The sequence below is a fragment of the Mya arenaria genome, chromosome 6 (genome assembly GCF_026914265.1).
Source record: "Mya arenaria isolate MELC-2E11 chromosome 6, ASM2691426v1".
In the NCBI taxonomy this organism is placed as follows: domain Eukaryota; kingdom Metazoa; phylum Mollusca; class Bivalvia; order Myida; family Myidae; genus Mya; species Mya arenaria.
Window position 1 is genome coordinate 83,504,347 of NC_069127.1, and position 21,845 is coordinate 83,526,191.

The following is a 21,845-nucleotide window of genomic DNA, read 5'->3' on the forward strand; positions in this document are numbered from 1 at the left end:
GGCTTGAAAGTGTTTGTTCACTTGAAACGAATTATTCAATTATACACGTGATTGTTTCCAAATATCGGTTACGAAGCTACACAGTTGATTGCCATGATGGGAGACACTGAGGTGATGGCTTGCCACTCCGAGGACGGTGTCATAGAGGTGCAGGAAACAATACTTGTAGTTATCAAACAATGAGAAAAATTACCAGAAACAGCACATCTTTGGTTAGACTCAAATGCATGTTACCGTCAGTGCAGTTCACGCCGTAATGGTGGAGACGGACTGGCTGGGACGGACATTGGCCGGGAATTTCTAGACAACATGTAGCAGCTATTCGTATCCTTTAATAGACTCATAAGTAAGTGACTGATGTGCAATAATCAAAACTGATGTAAGCAAGGTTCCATGTGTCTCTTTGCGACCGCGCTATAATCATTATTGCAACGTCTTACAGCCTCTGCTTCACAACGCTTGGCATGAATTAAGACGGCACCTGTGATACCTTTAAGTAACTGTGCGCCATCCGTTAAGGTCGGTAACGACCATGAAAGGTTTGAGGAAGTGCGTAGGGCTATGTATGTAGAACTGAATAAATGTATTGTTACGTTGGCAGTATGAGGTCAGGGTTATCCCTACGTTACAACCAGCTCGGGTCCAGGTCAACGTTACTCGTAGAGGTCAACGGTCATATGACTACATTTAGAGTCCGCTCAATATCTCTTCAACAGCTTGAAGGGTTTTGAAATAACTTGCCACACATATTCATCATACTAATTCAATGTGCAGAGCGAATGTTACACCCACTTTGGTTCAAGGTCAAGGTCGCACGTCAAATGTTGTATACTACTTTTCGTGTCTGCGCTATCCTTTGAATCCCTTGAATGATTAAAACAACTTGCCATGAATTGTTCACCAAATTGAGACGCTTTGGTTTTGATTACACAAACAACCGCCTGTGCTAGATTGTTGCCCTAGAAAATGTTTGCACTAAACTTACGAAAGTTTTGTAAATCGTATTGTTTAATCGATCATTTTCAGCTCTACTTCTACACCAAAGTTACACCAAATTCATAAATGGCAATAGTAAAATGTCTTTGTGTAGTTGATTGACGACTCGCACCATTGATATATAAACCGGACGTTTTGGCTCAAGCTATGCAATGTTTTATCATTTCAACAATTTTGATTTAAATTTTTAGTTTTAATGTCAAGATTTTGTTTATTTTTCAAGAAATTCATTGCTTTTTCATTCATTAACGTTATCTGCATTGATCAAATTTGGAAAAATTATAATTTTTGGGGAAAAATTGACATATTTTCACAAGTGGAAACAGCCTTAAGAAGGCAGTATATTGCACCAAAAAATCACAGTTAACGTTTGCTTCCAATGTTCTAATCTTACGTTTCTATTTGTATTCATACAAAAGATAACACATATGATTACAACATTTATTGTTTATGAGATTTTATTAATTATACAAAATAAAACTCACAGTGATAATATAATTTCTTACTCACTCCATGAAATTACAAGACTTATGTCCTGCGCCCGGTGTATTGTGTCGTGTTTACCGCACGTTGGTGTTATATTTTTTATATTAATTGTTGTAAAAATATTTCACATTGATAAAAGTCATATAATTAAACACCTAGATAAGATTTGTCGGTCAGTTGTCAGAACTATTTCCCGTTGGTCTTGGAAGAACCAAGCATTCTCGTGCCCTCGGCCAGACGTCAATGTAATAGCGCGCTGGTCGAATAAAAAAATGACTATTGACTGACAAGCGATTAAATAAGTGTTCCTTCATCAAATTTTCAACTTTGCACCTCTCTAATAGTAATTTTTCTCCACGTGCCAACGTATGTACTGAATCATTGTATTGTTTGTTGAACTCCGAATTCCGCCCATTGGCGCCCAAAGACCAGTTCTTTGCTAATTCATGTTCGCATACTCAACAGGATATCGGTCTGAAAATACATTGAAATAATTTAACATTAATATATTGTCATGCTGCATCATTGCGTGATAAGACCCAATACAGGCTGATAATGGCCCGAGGATATATCACTCAATGGCACCACTTGGCCATATTATAACCTCTAAGTATATTATAATGTTAAAATAACAAACGCAGGTAATTATGTATATATATTATACAAGCGCGTAGCTGACTGTACGCAAATACGCAGTTGCGTAATGAAAGTTTGACAGGACGAAGAAGTTGCAATAACAAAAGCCCCAATTTCGAAATAAAAACCGAAGGAGGGTAGGGGGTGAAAGGGTTAAAATATCCCACACCTACCCACAAGGCATCGATCTTCGTAATCCCAAATAGGCCTTAGTTACGCGCCTGCAAAAAAGCTGTCATTTTCACATCATGAAACTAGTACACGTAAGTCAATAATAATAATAGTCATAATAATAATAATAATAATAATAATAATAATAATAATAATAATAATAATAATAATAATGTTGATTATGTCTAGTGTAATCATTTGAATACACCATACTTTAGTATAACAATACTAAACAATTAAGTTTAAAACAACTTACTCGTATATATATGCATACATCAACAAGACAATAAATGACATATTTTACATATAAGCTTAACGAAATCAAAGTGTGTGTTTCACTCGGAGTGACCTTAAAACAATAGCAACACGATTTTATTCATTTCCGGTATAAGCAAGTTTTGTTCAATAACATATAATTCATATTCACGGGTTAAAGGCTTTTCAATACACAAGATACAAAAATGTGCAACAGCAGACAAACGACCTGTCGGGCTCTGCAATCTCTTGATATGTGTCTTGTTCCTGTTCTTCCTCGCCTACTCCAAGCACTTGTTTCTTCCACTTCCACTGAAGCCTGGAAGCATTTACAAAATTATCAATTTTGGTCACGCACTTGTTATAAGTATACACATTTTCGTCGGTTATATTTATGATACAGCATTTGTTAATCTTTATACATCAAATTCTAAGGTCTAAGTAATAGAAAGAAAACAATAACTATTAGTTACAGCACCCAAACCCCGAGTTATTGAAATAAAGCACGTGCGCTTCAGCACGAGTGTATAATTTCAATTACGAGGGTACTGGGTGACGGAACTGATTTGTACTATGTTATCAACGACAAAGCTCAATAAATTCAATAAATAGTGTGTAGTATAAGTGAATAGCATTGTCATTTATCAGCACAATAGTAATAGCACTGTTGAGCTCCGCCTCTTGATTTTGTTTCGACATGTTTTTTTTAATGTTTAGGCCACTACTTTTATATAAATTGGTTTACAAAACCGGCGGGTCTAATTTTCCGAAAAGTACAAAAAAAATAAAAAATGAATTTCACTATTTTTTCAAAATTATTTTCCCGACCGTATTGATTTTGGTGCGAAACGAAAGAAAAACGCACAGATAAGAGTACAAATGCAGTAGATCTCGACTGGTTTGTTGTTCCGTGGCCGTATTTGCCAATTTATAGTGATAGCATGTGAGCCAGTCAACTGTTATGGCAGCCCCGATGGCAATGGCGGAATTGACGATAGCAGTCATTCTTTGTATGAAATAATTAATTAAAATATGCAGGAGTTGTTAAAATAACAATAGCAATAAACATTGGCAAATTTAACAGCCGACACAAACAATAACTGTCACGTGATTGTTGTTATTCCCCGCCAATTTAGGTCATGAAAATATTGTTGTTTATGGATAAAAAATAAAATTGTCAGCGGCTGCCATCAAATTAGTAGACACAAATATCTGCAAATTATGTGTGAGAAAAACATTTTATAACATTTTATGGTTAAATATCAAATAACAGTGCACTAAGTGTGAGTGGTGAAATCGAAAGTAAAATTTCTAAGTTGACACCGGTGACCTAGTTTCACAAGTTCGGTCGATGGTGTTTATGGATTTGAAATCACAAAATGGTTTGGAAATACTTGTTATTGAGTCAATGTAAAGCTTGTGTTTATTCTTGATTACATGTTTATTCATGTTTGGGTTAATAGTAGAGTAAAAACAATGAAAGAGTTGAACACATGTCTCAATGACATTTTAATACTAATGTCAGGAGTTGTGTGCAAAACATTTAGATAAAACAACACGGAAAACTATTTTGAATAAGTCCATTTCAATTTGTAATGAACTTGATATTTCACTATAAATGAGATTTGTTGTTGTAACCAAGGAATACTCTTTAAAATGAAAAATAAACAAGCATGAAGTATAGATGCCCTGTGAACTCGTGTATAAACAAAATGGCGGAGTTGGGAGAAGATGAAAATATCCGTTGCATAATTATGGATTTCTCTGTTACTACCATTGGTACATAAAGTTAAGTCACATGCTAGATTTATTATTTTGTTATGTGATTTTTATGTACTGATGTGGTAATTTGCTGCAAGATTTGAATTTGAAATGGATTTGGTGAACATCCCATGGTAAATATCCCGGTCCGAAAATACCCGAACTTAGCATGGATCGGGTTACACACAACTAGGAGCCACCATCGATGGTAAAGGTTATTAAAACTCAAATCTAGGTCTAGTCTGGTTTTTAGTTTTTCAGGAATTGCTTTCATAATGTTAAAGCTCAAATGTCTTCATAAAATGTTACTTCCTTATTTACAAAATTGGTAATTATTTCACTTTATTGGCATTTTCCAATATTGAAATAACTGAAACAATGTTTAGAAAATATTATGTATTGTTTTAATACATTGCAATTTTTTGTATTTTAATGCGTAAAATTGCCTCTTTTTTCAATTTAATATTGTTCTTGTTCAGTTTAGTGTTCTGCATTCACTTTTGCTTTAGCATACCCTTGAAGCTTAACAAATGTCTTGCTGAGTGATATTCAATGTATCTTTGATAAAAAGTGTAGTTTATACATGTAAACATGTTTTATAGTCAATTTCATTGATGTTTTATATGCACAGTATGTAAGATTTAAACTGTGTTTAATTAGAACTTTGAAACTTTGAGTGTATTAAAACATGCATTAATAGCAGTTTAAAAATTTAAAATGTCATGTAAATGATATAAATTTTCAATGTTTTTATGTTGTTGTCTGATTTTTACCCTTTAAGAGTATGTTTTGTGACTTTTTTCCTTTTTTTTTTCTTTTTTTTTTTCGACCGCCTGGTGGACATTTTTTCCAAAAATTCTTGTAAACCAAAAAATAAAAAAGGAGTGTCCATAGAAAAAAAACACACTTTCAAACGTGGGAAAAGAGACGAAATAAACTTGAGATGATGAAAAATATGAAACTATATGAAACATAAATATACAACTACTATATACTATAACTTTAATAAAAGTTATAAACAATTATAATGCGTAAGTGTTACACGTATATTATGTGGCTTTTGTAGAAACAAAGGCATTTAAATGAAGCATTCTAGTTTAAAACAAAACTTAACAAAACAAACACTTTATTCAAAATTGTACACATTGCGTCTACCATATATAATTTTAAAACATTCAATCACACTTACGGGTCAATTGCTCCTCGCCACCAAAGAACCAGAAACATACTGATGAGGATAAGGATGGCAATAAGAATGGGCAATGCAATCAAGCCCCCATCCACACCACTGGCATTCGAATCTTGGTGTGGTTGTTGGATTGTGAAAGGTCCATAGTGCTCGGACACAGTGCATGCAACCCTTGTGCAGGCATAGGCCTTTACCCTGTCAATGGTAATTCAATTGACATAACTGTGAACACGAATCGTATAAGAATTGTATCAATAATTATTTATACAGTCACCATAGAGATAAAATATATACATGCTCGATAGATGGTATGAGACGTGGATTAAGATCTCTGAAACAAAACTGCGTTTATTTTTACCCCAAACCTATATACGTTGGGGTTACATCATTACAGTCATGACCGGCCAAATGACGTATTGTGAAAGACATGTCATCTCAGTATTGTCACCAGTGCTGGTCACTTCCCAGAAATCTGACGTAAGCGTGATTCTATTATCTGTATAAATAGCTTTTGTGGAGAAAACTTTCTCTCGCTAAAAGAAAGACGCATACACTAAACTAAACGTAACCATGTCAAAATTGCGTTTAGTTCCGTTTACCATAGTTCTAATCCACTAGGAAGCGGCCCATTGCAAAAATTTTCAAGATCGTGTTTTCTGCAGTTTTTATTTTGTCCAACCTCTAGCCGAAGTTTACCTATTATGAAAAAATGGACAATCATTGAAACATCTAATAGCGAGTTCAAATTATTTAGAATATTTCAAACTTTTCAAAGGAAAGAGACAAAGTGTATACCATTCACAATCGGTGCCAAGTTGAAGGTGAATCTATAAGCACCCTGGTTGTTATTTGATGTAAAATTGCTCCAGCTTCCTACATTCATAACATCGTTTCCATATACTGAAAATAAATGAAATATTCTGCATTAAAACAATTACTGAAAGCGACACAGATCATAACGTTGATTTTTTTCTTAATGCTGTTTAAATAAAATATTATATCGTCTTTTTAATCTCTCTAATCAAATACTATCAACTTTACTGTGTCAGTGGCGTCATCTTTAAAAATCGTTTCAAAAACCCTTAAACATACCTTTTTTTACCACATCTCGTCCATTTCCTCCTACCATTCCATACTTCACTATCTCCCCTTGTATTTTGTTTGTGAAGAAATTAGGATCAAGGTCAACAATGGCCGATGACGAGGTAATCTCTAATATCTCAATGTGAGAGTCCATTCTTGGGGGAGCTTTTCCGTGAAAAAGTAAAATTGAAATACGTAAACGTTTAGGTTATTAATAGATTCAAAACAATGTGTGTACGAAATAGTAGCATGAATGAATATCAAATGTGAAATTACGATTGAAGTTTTTTTTTCTATAATTCACCAAAAGTAAGTAAATGGAGTTAAAGAGGCAAAATAATGAATGCAAAAATAATCATCATCTTTAAAAACATGACCGGAGCTTCAGTCCAGCTGCTCTTGTACTTACCGCATTCCTCCGTCCAAAATGCTTGGTAAGCAGGCTTTCCCTTGACCCCATTTCTTCCAACTGCATATAGCTGGAATCATAACTGAATAATTGTTACTAAGTATATATGATACGCCTTTCATTTTATGTGTGAAATTAACTTATAAACATTTATATACCGTTGAAACTAAATTATCCGCTGACCATTTAAGACCAAGTTTAGGCGATTAAAAATTCAATTTTAAATATGAACTATTTTGACTTTACGATAAGCTGGCGTGCACTAGTCGTTTAAAAAGACGCCCACAACGAAATTTCGCAAATAAAAATCATTAGTCAATACATAACTGACAAATATTCACAGACGTTTAGACGCTAGGTGAGGAATACAACAAATTGAATAAAATATAGTCTGACCTGCCACTGGTATACCCGATTAGCCTTGAGACCTCCATACACCAATGAAAACTGACTGTTGTGTCTGGAAAATGGTTTAGGGTCATCAACGGTATACGTGAACACATCGTGATTATGTTGCTCCGTCTGTACAACATACTGTGTGATATTGGCATTTCTGTTCAGGAGGTTGGGTTCGCTCCAGGTAACTGTGACCTTTGTGGCGTCACATACGTTTGTCAGATCTTTTAAAAGTTGTACTTGAAATGACGTCGGTGTCCCTGGGGCTAAAACGAAACAAAATTACATTTCATTTCAATTCAGGTTCGTTTACATACAATTTGAATCGTACCGATAAATACATGTATAATGTTATACCACATACCACAGACGTTACAAGCTTTGCGATATTAATATCATCGTAAATATACATATCACATTGAAATTTCAATTGTGGCTCTTTAAGTTATAAGTCTAAGAGTATCAAAATATTTAATCAGCTCGAACTAAACTTGTTCAAGGTTCTTTTCAGAAAATAATGCAAACTACTTTCATTTAAGCTTTGATCTTTATATAAAGATTAACATTTCAGTTAACATTTTGCGAAAACAATGTTTGGCAAAGTTGATTTTGAAATACATACTTGATTCTTCGGTATAGAAAGGCTGAGAGAGTTTTGTTACACTGATCCCTCCCTTGGTTTCTGCAATGACCTTCACCTGGTACTGCCAAAATTCGCGGAGGCTCTCTATCTCACATCCAGTGCTCGTGTAATCTGGAAAATGTATTACGCCCATGGTGTGTTATATGTATACAGGATTCTAGAATTGTGGTAATTTGGAATTCACAATTTACACCAAGTCCCAATTTCTCCAACACAAACAAACTCCATCGTAAGATGCTTAAGAATGTTATTTCTCAGGCTACATTTCATACTAAATATGTATATTTCAAAACCAAAAATAGTTAATCGCAATATTGATGAATATAATTTCGTTTAACTGTCTCAATACTTCCAATAAAATATTTCACAATTTATACAAACACGAAAATAGCGTGCGTAGCCTGATCTTGTTATAAGGAAATTAAGTTATGAAAGAAGCCTTTTTGTTTTTGATTGAGACTGTTCACGAATCAAAATGGTAGGCACCACTGCACGATTTTGAACATCCCATATTCTATTTCAAGAACAGATAAGCTAAGCGCTCTTAAGGGCGGCCTTACTTTACAATCACTAAGGATTACATCAACGTATGGCCATATAGTAGCATTTAAATATTGAGCTTTGTGATAATAACATGACAACACGAGTCAATGATTCGATTATAAACAATGTAGAGCATAACAAGTGCCATAGTGCGAAATGATAAGAACATGCACCATAAACAAAAAAGTTAGTGTATACAAATATTTCCAAGTCAACATGCTTGTAGGTAGTTGATAGTTGTCGTTTCTTATACATTGTAAAGCGTGTTTACCAAGGCGACATTTTCATTTGTTTTATTACAGTCTATACTTCTTGTCCATTCTTATGATATTATTAGTTCTTTCAACATCCTTGTATGGATAAAACAATTGAAGAGATTTGTTAAATAAAAAAATCATATCACATGAATTGAGTGAAAATGCAACTTTATTAAGAAGACAATATTGGAAGACGTGGAGGATATTTTGTAACTCACTGGCATCTTTCTCTGAAATATTTTTAACCACGGTTAACGCTGGTTATATACAGTAACAATGGAAATATCACAATGAACGATTACCAGGCAAAATACAAATAATTTTTTTTTTTTTTTTTTTTTTTTTTAATTATTATCATCTTGGAAAGTCTCTATTTGTTTAAACCAAAAAGAGTGATAATGTAACAGCGTGTGCCTACATACGCAAAAAGGCCTTCATGGTACGAAAGTTATCACAAACTACAACTTTTCATATATATATTTATTTTTTTGTGATCTCACTGACCTTCCACTTCACACCGAGCAGTGTGTTCCAGTCCTGGTATCGTGCTCCTAGCGACCGCTGTGTAGTTGGTTGGACCTGGTTTGATTTCAGGAATCGTCCATGCCACGTTTATCGCGGTTGACCCAATATCGCGTATTGTCAAATTACCCACTGGGCCCAGGCCTGATGTAATTAATATACGTATAGTTTCTTTATTGTTTGTATGTTTTTTTCATGATAGATCAGTGCTTAAATGTTTAATTTAGGTGTACATACTTTTATTATTTTAGTTTATTCAGTTAAGCTACGATTGGGCGAAATGGTCTATGGAATTTGTTAATATTATGTTATAGATAACGGATATCTCCAGTACAAGGTATTCTACAATGGTAAACAAGACTTAAGATCTTAATTATGACCAACAGACTGTTGACACAGAAATGAATCAGAGAACGATGAAAGCATATACTTGTTTCAAGTGTTCGTTGTTTTAGTTCACTGAAATCTCCTCCTCCTGCAGCTGTAAATGGCATCAACCACAGATCATAGTCTTTAAAATGTTCAAGCGCGGTAATGGTGTAGTTCACGTCCACTTGGTTTAGATCAATTGGCTCAGGCAGTTCCGAACCACAGCTTTCACCATGGGGTACCTGTAAAGAGTTAATTATCATAACGTAAATGCTTATATGTGCTAGCGGAATAAACTTAGCGTTCATGCCAAGACATACTTCGATCAAGGATATTTTAATTTGAAAATTGACACATATTGTAAGGACTTACTCCTTTGTATCACAAGTTTATTGATCATTTACTTAAATACGCTGAATATAAACTGCTTATAGGCTAGTATTCGTTATATGTCAGTCATTTGTAAAGAAAGTAAACGCATTAAACAAGAACTTGTAACATTAATTATACCATTAACTCCCCTTCTCACGTTATAATCTTTAATATGCATCTGAAACCACCGGGTACATGGACGAGTTGCATTTTACATGGTACATCGTCCCCATCACTCGTACTCATTATACAATAGAAGAATGCCATTTTACCCGGACGGTTTGATTGATTCAGATATTAATATGGAACATGTTTATTACAATTTTGAAAATCCAATTAGTCTTTCCATACTTACCCAGGTCGATTGTGTATCTGCTTTGATAACGACCAAGCACCTCTTTCCCCCTTTTTCCCATTGAAGCTCATACTTTATGATATCTCCATTCGGGACAGCTGGACGTGACCACATCAAGGTAATGGTTGTGTTGGTTGCCTGTGAGTACAGTCCAGTGACACGCCCGGGTGCTGTGGAATAAAACATACGTTTATTATTATTATTATCATTATTATTATTAGTATGTGTATTATTATTATTATTATTATTATTATTATTATTATTATTATTATTATTATTATTATTATTATTATTATTATTGAATAATTTTAAAAACTCTGAGTAGGCCAAAATATATCCATAGCCGAATGTTTTCGAAACATTTGTGTTTTGTTTTCACATTAAATTACATGTTAGGTATATTTGAAAGAAAGAACTCAAATTGTATTGCATACATTAATTCAATGGCGATATCAATTATACATATTTTTGTACTAAATATAACAGATACTTACTTGATTCGTGAGTTCTTGCGTCAACAAATACAGATTTTCCTGTGAACATTTCGTTAAGAGCAGCAACAGAAAAGGTATAAAATGTACCTGAAATAAGTGATTCAGCAATTAACGAAATTGTAATACATTGTTTAAATTACTGTTGTATTCTTAACATAATACAACGAAAACTACAGGGACAAACCCAGTAGACGAAACCATGTCATTTATAAATATAATATTTAAACATATATATGTGATATCGTCTGAGGACATATATTTTGGTTACAAACAACGGTAACCGAAGAGGATGATAGGCTTCCAAACGAAACGGATAACAAAGTGTAAAATTAAATAAAGAACCGTTTTGAAAATATGTAAAAAAGTATAATTGCTTGCTTATGAAGCACGAAACTGCACGACAATTATATATATCAAAAAATATTTATTACTCCATCCATGCAGACATTACCTGCAAAAGGCAGTGACAAGTTAAGTTCAAAGTAGTTTCCAATCATGTCAACTTCCGACACTGATTTGTAAGTGCAGTTTGTTTTTGAGTATAGCTAGTCCATAAAGTGCTTGGAACCATAGCACATACACATAAAACATAACCCTCTATCGAAGCAAACAGTACCTGCAAAAGGAAGTGACAAGTTTGTTTTAAAGTGGTTTCCATTCACGTCCATTTCCGGCGCTGTTTTGTTAGTGCAGTTTGTTTCGGAGTATGACTGGTCCCAATAGTGCTTGTAAGCAAAGCACAACGTGTAGGCAGAAATCACCCCATTTGGGTGTTTAGGAGATTCCCAATTTAACTTTACTTCCGTTTTTCCGAGAACTTTAACTGAGAGGTTTAGTTGCTGGCTTGGTTCTGAAATTCACAAAACCAATAAATAAGGTTTTCATGGAACTGAATTGAAAATTAAACCAATATCTGCTTTTGTATCGAAACACTTTGAATTTGTGATTTAATCAACACATGTGGTTTATAAAATAGCCGGAAATAAATAAGTAACATTATAGTGGAAATTAGTTATCGCAATGTTACCAATGTCTGGATGTGATATTGGTCCAAGTTGGTGTTTATAGATTTTGTGTACTATATATGCATGTAATCAAATATGAATTTGTTAAAAAATGCTATTTTAATTAAGTAATGAATCCGTAGTATTTACTATTTATGCATACTTTAAACACGCTATCCTACTTATCACTAAAGTCTATAAATATATTCATGTTTTCTACATGTAGTTGATACACAGTGTTGTCATTTATTAGGAACCATGTACTAGTCGAAAACAAAACTTGCGTTTGTCTGTCCTTCCGTCCGCGCCCGCCCGTTTGTCTGTCTGTTTGTCTGTGTTGATTTACTTTATAAATAACGATGGTATGATTCAGATGTATAACAATGATTTACCATTTTATTTGTGTTAGTTACCTTTGTTGATCAATCACGAACAACGTGAGATGGAAGAAAGGGCTATTTGTTGAATTAGTTGTATATGATATTAAAACCGAGTTATATGTTTGAAATAAAAACACATTGATTTAATCGTAAATATGGAAGTTGCGATTAAAAAACGATTTCAAAAATATACAAACCACTTGGTTGCGTTATAAATGTGTCCAATGTTGAAGCGCTAGATTGGTTAAAACTGTGTGCAAAGATTGTTATATTGTATTCTGTCCCGGCTGTCAAATTGGTGACTTTTGTGAAATTCGCACCGTCAGATGTTTGGGTCGAAAAGACTACCTCACCACCTGACTGTGTAACGTATACATAGTAATAATCCACACACCCTTCACTTGGGTCCCAACATAAAGTGACATCTGGTGCCTCAAAAACTCCACAAAGAGTAGTGTTTAATTTTCCAGGACTAGCAGGAACTAAACAAACACGAAGTAAATTAAGCATTCTGTTCTTGAAAAACAAATTTAATCATGTGGAGACTAGTGATGCAGGGTGCAAATTCAGTGGTGCAAGTACAATAGCTAATCAGTGAAACACAAATAATAATTACTTTTACAACAGACAGTTGAAATTTCCCAGTCTTTAAAACCAGCCATCAGCATTCGCGACTCTGCTTATTTGTGCTCTAATTGAGTGTCAAAACTATGCATGATCAGCGTCTATGAACTGTTGGATTCTACTATAATTGCTAAATGTTAAGTTATGTTTGTACATAATATCAAAAACAATGAACATACAACTCTTTGATATAATACCTAAAGAGGCAGAGGTAAGCACAGAGCCCTCAAAAGTTCCTCTTTGGACATTCACTTTGACGGTATAGTTACATCCAGGGTCGAGATCAGCGCAGGTTGCATTTCTAGCCTGTCCTAGAATACAAGTGTATTCCTCACCACCATCGACATTATTTGCAACAACTGTGACGTTTACTGGAGATTCGTGTATGTCTGAATTCAGCTCCCAGAAAAGCGTCAATGACCTTTCATCTGTACTGACTATGTGAATTCCAGTTTGGTTCAACTCTGTAGTAAAAATTAAACTAACACTATTTAAAAACATCATACATGCAAACATCATGTAGTATCTTGAAAATAATGATTAATGACTAGACGTATGCGTGTTGTATGACAAATAAAAGGAACATAATGCAACTTCCTGCAATTGTAAGCACCAGTTCCAGTTTTTCTATTGTTCAGAAAGTCAAACCCTAGTGTGTACTTCCTCCTTCCGTCCATTTTTCACTGAATATGTAGTAAACGTTTTTTTTTTTACTTTAACAACACAACTTGAAAATTAAACGACTATTAAGATCTCTAATATTTATTTCCTTACATCAACAATTTGTATTTTGGAACTTGGAAATGTGAGGCATGAAATTTTGCATTTATAAAAGATGCGGCTTCACTTTAAGCGCCTTTACACTGAAAAGCTTTACAAAGGTGAAGCTTTACAATTTCCTCTTTTAAAATGTAAAATATTGCAGTGTAAACTTAATTGTGTATGCTTGCCTTTGAACTAGTTCAAAAACAAATGCAAGCATGAAATGTATAGAAAAAAGTATCCATAAGCTTACTAACCAACAGTTACCATTTACAGTATCCCAATCGTCAGATACAAACGACTGCAACAATCCAGAAGTATGCATAGGTTATAAACCATGATCATTGAATAGTAAGCATTTAGACAAGCTGTACTTTTGATATCCTGCTGCACGTGCATGTTTCCTCGCTACACTCCCCCTGTCCAGTAACACAATATTTTCAACAATTCTTACCATGATCACAGCAGTTACTCTATTACTTTTTATGTAGAATGATGCTGACGTGATTATTCGTGATGTCGATGTGTTGGCCTGGATTGATTTTGATTCCAAAATTTGGTTTTTAGTCAGTATTACTGGTGATGTTGTAGATGCGGGTGTATGTGTAGGCGCTTGTATAGACAGTATTACTGGTGATGTTGTAGATGCGGGTGTATGTGTAGTCTCTTTTGTAGTCAGTATTACTGGTGATGCTGTAGATGCGGTTGTATGTGTAGGTGCGTGTGTTGTCAGTATTACTGGTGATGTTATAGATCCGGGTGTATGTGTAGGCGCTTATGTAGTCAGTATTACTGGTAATGTTGTAGATGCGGGTGAACGTGTATGAGCTTGTATTCTCGGTATTACTGGTGATGTTGTAGATGCGGGTGTATGGATAAGCGCTCTAACTGTCGGTATAAATGGTGATGTTGTAGATGCGGGTGTATATGTAGGCACTGGTGTTGTCAATGTTACTGGTGATGTTGTAGATGCAGGTGTATGTGTAGGCGCTTATATAGTCAGTATTACTGGTGATGTTGTAGATGCGGGTGTATGTGTAGGCACTGGTGTTGTCCGTATTACTGGTGATGTTGTAGATGCGGGTGTATGTGTAGGCACTGGTGATGTCGGTATTACTGGTGATGTTGTAGATGCCTGTGTATGTGTAGTCGCTGGTGTTGTCAGTATTACTGGTGATGTTGTAAATGCGGGTGTGTGTGTAGGCGCTGGTATTGTCGGTATTACTCTTGATGTTGTAGATGCGGGTGTATGTGTAGGCACTGGTGTTGTCAGTATTACTGGTGATGTTGTAGATGCGGGTGTATGTGTAGGCACTGGTGTTGTCAGTATTACTCGTGATGTTATAGATGCGGGTGTATGTGTAGGCGCTGGTGTTGTCAGTATTACTGGTGATGTTGTAGATGCGGGTGTATGTGTAGGTGCGTGTGATGTCAGTATAACTGGTGATGTTATAGATCCGGGTGTATGTGTAGGCGCTTATGTAGTCAGTATTACTGGTAATGTTGTAGATGCGGGTGAACGTGTATGCGCTTGTATTCTCGGTATTACTGGTGATGTTGTAGATGCGGGTATATGGATAAGCTCTCTAACTGTCGGTTTAACTGGTGATGTTGTAGATGCGGGTGTATTTGTAGGCGCTGGTGTTGTCAATGTTACTGGTGATGTTGTAGATGCGGGTGTATGTGTAGGCGCTTATAAAGTCAGTATTACTGGTAATGTTGTAGATGCGGGTGTAGGTTTAAGCGCTGGTGTTGTCGGTATTACTGGTGATGTTGTAGATGCGGGTGTATGTGTAGGCACTGGTGTTGTCGGTATTACTGGTGATGTTGTAGATGCCTGTGTATGTGTGGGCGCTGGTGTTGTCAGTATTACTGATGATGTTGTAGATGCGGGTGTATGTGTAGGCGCTGGTGTTGTCGGTATTACTGGTGATGTTGTAGATGCGGGTGTATGTGTAGGCACTGGTGTTGTCTTTATTGCTGGTGATGTTGTAGATGCAGGTGTATGTGTGGGCGCTGGTGCTGTCAGTATAACTCGTGATGTTGTAGATGCGGGTGTATGTGTAGGCACTGGTGTTGTCAGTATTACTCGTAATGTTGTAGATGCGGGTGTATGTGTAGGCGCTGGTGTTGTCAGTATTACTTGTGATGTTGTAGATGCGGGTGTGTGTGTAGGCGCTGATATTGTCGGCATTACTCGTGATGTTGTAGATGCGGGTGTATGTGTAGGCACTGGTGTTGTCAGTATTACTGGTGATGTTGTAGATGCGGATGTATGTGTAGGCACTGGTGTTGTCAGTATTACTCGTGATGTTATAGATGCGGGTGTATGTGTAGGCGCTGGTGTTGTCAGTATTACTGTTGATGTTGTAAATGCGGGTGTATGTGTCGGTGCGTGTGATGTCAGTATTACTGGTGATGTTATAGATCCGGGTGTATGTGTAGGCGCTTATGTAGTCAGTATTACTGGTAATGTTGTAGATGCAGGTGAACGTGTATGCGATTGTATTCTCGGTATTACTGGTGATGTTGTAGATGCGGGTGTATGGATAAGCTCTCTAACTGTCGGTATAACTGGTGATGTTGTAGATGCGGGTGTATTTGTAGGCACTGGTGTTGTCAGTGTTACTGGTGATGTTATAGATGCGGGTGTATGTGTAGGCGCTTATATAGTCAGTATTACTGGTGATGTTGTAGATGCGGGTGTATGTGTAAACGCTGGTGTTGTCGGTATTACTGGTGATGTTGTAGATGTGGGTGTATGTGTAGGCACTGGTGTTGTCGGTATTAATGGTGATGTTGTAGATGCCTGTGTATGTGTAGTCGCTGGTGTTGTCAGTATTACTGGTGACGTTTTAGATGCGGGTGTGTGTGTGTAGGCGCTGGTATTGTCGGTATTACTCGTGATGTTGTAGATGCGGGTGTATGTGTAGGCACTTGTGTTGTTAGTATTACTGGTGATTTTGTAGATGCGGATGTATGTGTAGGCACTGGTGTTGTCAGTATTACTCGTGATGTTATAGATGCGGGTGTATGTGTAGGCGCTGGTGTTGTCCGTATTACTGGTGATGTTGTAGATGCGGGTGTATGTGTAGGTCCGTGTGATGTCAGTATTACTGGTGATGTTATAGATCCGGGTGTATGTGTACGCGCTTATGTAGTCAGTATTACTGGTAATGTTGTAGATGCGGGTGAACGTGTATGCGCTTGTATTCTCGGTATTACTGGTGATGTTGTAGATGCGGGTGTATGGATAAGCTCTCTAACTGTCGGTATAACTGGTGATGTTGTAGATGCGGGTGTATTTGTAGGCACTGGTGTTGTCAATGTTACTGGTGATGTTGTAGATGCGGGTGTATGTGTAGGCGCTTATATAGTCAGTATTACTGGTAATGTTGTAGATGCGGGTGTATGTGTAAACGCTGGTGTTGTCGGTATTACTGGTGATGTTGTAGATGCGTGTGTATATGTAGGCGCTGGTGTTGTCAGTATTACTGGTTATGTTGTAGATGCGGGTGTATGTGTATGTGCGTGGGTTGTCAGTATTACTGGTGATGTTATAGATCCGGGTGTATGTGTAGGCGCTTATGTAGTCAGTATAACTGGTAATGCTGTAGATGCGGGTGAACGTGTATGCGCTTGTATTCTCGGTATTACTGGTGATGTTGTAGATGCGGGTGTATGGATAAGCGATCTAACTGTCGGTATAACTGGTGATATTGTAGATGCGGGTGTATTTGTAGGCACTGGTGTTGTCAATGTTACTGGTGATGTTGTAGATGCGGGTGTATGTGTAGGCGCTTATATAGTCAGTATTACTGGTAATGTTGTAGATGCGGGTGTATGTGTAGGCACTGGTGTTGTCGGTATTACTGGTGATGTTGTAGATGCGGGTGTATGTGTAGGCACTGGTGTTGTCGTTATTACTGGTGATGTTGTAGATGCCTGTGTATGTGTGGGCGCTGGTGTTGTCAGTATTACTGGTGATGTTGTAGATGCGGGTGTATGTATAGGTACTGGTGTTGTCAGTATTACTGGTGATGTTGTAGATGCGGGTGTATGGATAAGCGCTCTAACTGTCGGTATTACTGGTGATGTTGTAGATGCGGGTGTATTTGAAGGCATTGGTGTTGTCAGTGTTACTGGTGAGGTTGTAGATGCTGGTGTATGTGTAGACGCTTATATAGTCAGTATTACTGGTAATGTTGTAGATGCGGGTGTATGTGCAAGCGCTTATATAGTCAGTATTACTGGTAATGTTGTAGATGCCTGTGTATGTGTAGGCACTGGTGTTGTCGGTATTACTGGTGATGTTGTAGATGCGGGTGTATGTGTAGGCACTGGTGGTGTCGGTATTACTGGTGATGTTGTAGATGCCTGTGTATGTGTGGGCGCTGGTGTTGTCAGTATTACTGGTGATGTTGTAGATGCGGGTGTATGTATAGGTACTGGTGTTGTCAGTATTACTGGTGATGTTGTAGATGCGGGTGTATGGATAAGCGCTCTAACTGTCGGTATTACTGGTGATGTTGTAGATGCGGGTGTATTTGAAGGCACTGGTGTTGTCAGTGTAACTGGTGATGTTGTAGATGCTGGTGTATGTGTAGACGCTTATATAGTCAGTATTACTGGTGATGTTGTAGATGCGGGTGTATGGATAAGCGCTCTAACTGTCGGTATTACTGGTGATGTTATAGATGCGGGTGTATTTGAAGGCACTGGTGTTGTCAGTGTTACCGGTGATGTTGTAGATGCTGGTGTATGTGTAGACGCTTATATAGTCAGTATTACTGGTAATGTTGAAGATGCGGGTGTATGTGCAAGCGCTGGTGTTGTCGGTATTACTGGTGATGTTGTAGATGCGAGTGTATGTGTAGGCACTGGTGTTGTCGGTATTACTGGTGATGATGTAGATGCCTGTGTATGTGGAGGCGCTGGTGTTGTCAGTATTACTCGTGATGTTGTAGATGCGGGTGTATGTGTAGGCACTGGTGTTGTCAGTATTACTGGTGATGTTGTAGATGCGGGTGTTTGTGTAGGCACTGGTGTTGTCAGTATTACTGGTAATGTTGTAGATGCGGGTGTATGTGTAGGCGCTGGTGTTGTCAGTATTACAGGTAATGTTGTAGAGGCGAGTGTATTTGTTTGCGCTGGTGTTATCAGTTTTACTGGTGATGTTGTAGATGCGGGTGTATTTTTAGGCGCTGGTGTTGTCAGTATTACTGAGGATGTTGTAGATGCAGGTGTATGTGAAGGCGCTTGTGTTGTCAGTAGTACTGGTGATGTTGTAGATGCGAGTGTATGTGTAGGCGCTGTTGTTGTTAGCATTTCTCGTGATGTTGTAGATGCGGGTAAATGTGTAGGCACTGGTGTTGTCAGTATTACTGGTGATGTTGTAGATGCGGGTATATGTGTTAGCGCTGGTTTTGTCAGTATTACTGGTGATGTTGTAGATGCGGGTGTATGTGAAGGCACTGGTGTTGTCAGTATTTTAGGTGAAGTTGTAGATAGGGGTGTATGTGTTAGCGCTGGTGTTGTCGGTATTACTGGTGATGTTGTAGATGCGGGTGTATGTGTAGGCACTGGTGTTGTCAGTATTACTGGTGATGTTGTAGATGCGGTTGTATGTGTAAGCGCTCTAATTGTCGGTATTTCTGGTGATGCTGTAGATGCGGGTGTATGTGTAGGCACTGGTGTTGCCGGCATTACTGGTGATGTTGTAGATGCGGGTGTATGTGTAAGCGCTCTAACTGTCGGTATTTCTGGTGATGTTGTAGATGCGGGTGTATGTGAAGGCGCTGGTTCTGTCGGCATTATTGGGATGTTGTAGATGTGGGTGTATGTGTAGGCGCTCTAACTGTCGGTATTACTGGTGATGTTGTAAATGCGGGTGTATGTGTAGGCACTGGTGTTGTCATGTTGCTGAATAAGTTGGTGTGGTTGTATCATGTAATTTAGTCCGTGATATGTTAAGTTGCAGCCTCCTAAACTGCATGTGTTCAAAGAGGGTTGGAAATCTTAATATCGAAATATTTCCGAAACAAAGATGATTGACGAATTTATTGGAAATATCCACGATTTTGTGACCGCTAAATCTTTTTATCATGTTGTTTTTTAGTAATTTTTTAAACTTTTCTTGTTTCCAGTATGATATAAGACGCCACAATGACCAGATAATAATTGAAGTTCGTTATAGCATCTCAAGTATATGCACCTCAAGTGTTATTCATTTTTCATAAGGGATGGCTTTAACACGGAAATAAATTTAAGTGTGGTTAAAGTCCTCTTCTTCCAGCCGTGTTCATTAATTACAACATTTTTTGGTTAATTGGTTTATGAAAATTGTTCCTAGGCTTCAACACAAGCCCGTTGTTATTATTCTTCTTCTTTCATATGCTGAGCTGGGCTCTCAATAGAACTAAGGCCAACGAGACTGCGTTGTGGTAGCGAACTTTATGTCTCAAAAATGTTTAAATTTATATACAAATTTGTGTTTCACTGTTGTTTAGGTGGCAGGCTTCTCAATCGAGAGATCTTTGAAGATATCCAGTGTAGGAACCGATTCTGATCTGGTTGGCAGGAGGTTCCAGTCATTCACAGTTCTTTAATGAAGGTGTAAGGTTGATTTGCTGTTTAACATGTATATTCGATTTCGTTTACTTTGCTTAGTTTATATGTCTTCACCGCCTAACGTTTCATAACTAAGATACGATTATGAAATTATACAAATCATTATTTACATCTTTCCACAATAAAATTGCTTTACATTCAAATTACTATTAATACTTGCACTGAAGAAAACTATTTTACTCTTCTTTACACATTACATACATATTTGGACTGAATGTTTAGGTAGCTACTGTACACTTTATGTACTCATTTTCAAATTAACTGGTGCAGAAAAAACCCAAATGTAAGTGTTGGCGTAAACAAATTGATACAATTATAAACTATCTATATATTTTAATATTTAAAAAAAAATAAACTAACAGAAGGTAACGCCATTTCAAGACTTCCAGCGTCGGTATAGGCCAGGAAAATTTACCGGAATATTGGTGATCTATACTGCTGTTAAGAGAATGTAATAAAATGACAAGGGTAATGTTTGATATTCCAGATTGTATACTTTGGAGACCGCCTGTGTTCCCATGCATTTCCAGTCACGACCCTTACTAACTTGGACCTGATTCTGGTGTTGAAAGAGATGGAAGCGGAGTCCCCATGACAACACGCACCACTACTGGGAACCGTAGGAACGCGAAAGGTCAATAGTTTGGAAGGTACGAGGATTTGCTCATATATTGTTGAAAAAATCAGTAATCGGCTTAAGTATTCAATCCGATATCAAAGGGGCTGTCTCACGTATGATAAAATAGCGAACAAAAACGCCAGAAAATTGTCGAAAACTGACATAAACTTGGCATCGATGTGTACAATGCATTGAAACTTACTAACTGAAGTACCACATAGTTTACAATTTAATTAAGTTTAGCAGTTATTTCGTATTTTTCCATTTAAAAAGATTACTGGGTATGTCTACCAGGTAGAATTCATTCCTTATGCGTGATTGGCTAGTCGGTGTTATCACGTGATATTACCGAGGTAGGTGTATAGCTTAATTATGTCACCCAATTAGAGTATGCCTTTGTATCTCAGTGAGTAGGACGCTGGCCTTCAATTTTGGCGACGCGGTTTCGAACCCGGTCTCCGACACAATTTTTTTTATACATTTTGGTACTTTTTTTAACAACTATGATATCAAAGCGTAACACATTCTATTAGATAAATTCGTTAGACACAGTCCCTTTAAAATGGCTAACGGGTGTTTTGTAATGAGTTTCAAAGCACTTGTTAATATTTTGCAATTAGGTATAGTTAAACAAGTCATCATTTGAACATTTCTTAAATGCTCTGATCTGATTTCGAGGGCTTTGGCTGGACAATATTTTGCCAGTGTAGATATTCCACAAAAATGCTCGTGTATTCTTCGGCGTCCATACAGTGAAATTTATTGCAGCAAATTAAAGTTAAATTTTCAGCCACATATCTATTCCGGTTAATCTAACAGAAGAAATACAAGTATGCTTCAGTTGCTCTATACTTACGTTTGTATTTGTATTTATGCAAAAGAATTCGCA

General features: G+C 36.9%; 2 protein-coding genes across 4 annotated transcripts; both read right to left on the reverse strand.

Annotated features, from left to right (window-relative positions):
* Positions 1-1,508: 1,508 nt before the first annotated feature.
* On the reverse strand, positions 1,509-13,448 carry LOC128239016 (phosphatidylinositol phosphatase PTPRQ-like). 3 transcript variants are annotated; one of them, XM_052955427.1, is made up of 17 exons: positions 13,143-13,448; positions 12,519-12,803; positions 11,554-11,787; positions 10,938-11,024; positions 10,444-10,613; positions 9,778-9,958; positions 9,330-9,491; positions 8,005-8,136; positions 7,383-7,648; positions 6,987-7,056; positions 6,587-6,742; positions 6,290-6,394; positions 6,094-6,190; positions 5,495-5,689; positions 2,774-2,863; positions 2,292-2,339; positions 1,509-1,956 (listed from the first exon to the last, which is right to left on the reverse strand). In XM_052955427.1, the coding sequence occupies exons 1-17, from the start codon at positions 13,444-13,446 to the stop codon at positions 1,941-1,943; spliced, it is 2,598 nt and encodes an 865-aa protein (XP_052811387.1). In that variant the 5' UTR covers positions 13,447-13,448; the 3' UTR covers positions 1,509-1,940. The 3 variants fall into 3 exon arrangements, with proteins under 3 accessions (XP_052811387.1, XP_052811388.1, XP_052811389.1); XM_052955428.1 differs by lacking the exon at positions 2,292-2,339; XM_052955429.1 differs by lacking the exons at positions 1,509-1,956; positions 2,292-2,339; positions 2,774-2,863; positions 6,094-6,190 and having other exon boundaries at positions 5,563-5,689.
* A 1,143-nt stretch (positions 13,449-14,591) lies between these two features.
* LOC128238116 (mucin-2-like) lies at positions 14,592-19,521 on the reverse strand. Its single transcript, XM_052953687.1, has 6 exons — positions 18,499-19,521; positions 17,797-18,211; positions 17,527-17,669; positions 16,391-16,969; positions 15,453-16,265; positions 14,592-15,293 (listed from the first exon to the last, which is right to left on the reverse strand). The coding sequence occupies exons 1-6, from the start codon at positions 19,519-19,521 to the stop codon at positions 14,592-14,594; spliced, it is 3,675 nt and encodes a 1,224-aa protein (XP_052809647.1).
* Positions 19,522-21,845: the final 2,324 nt, after the last annotated feature.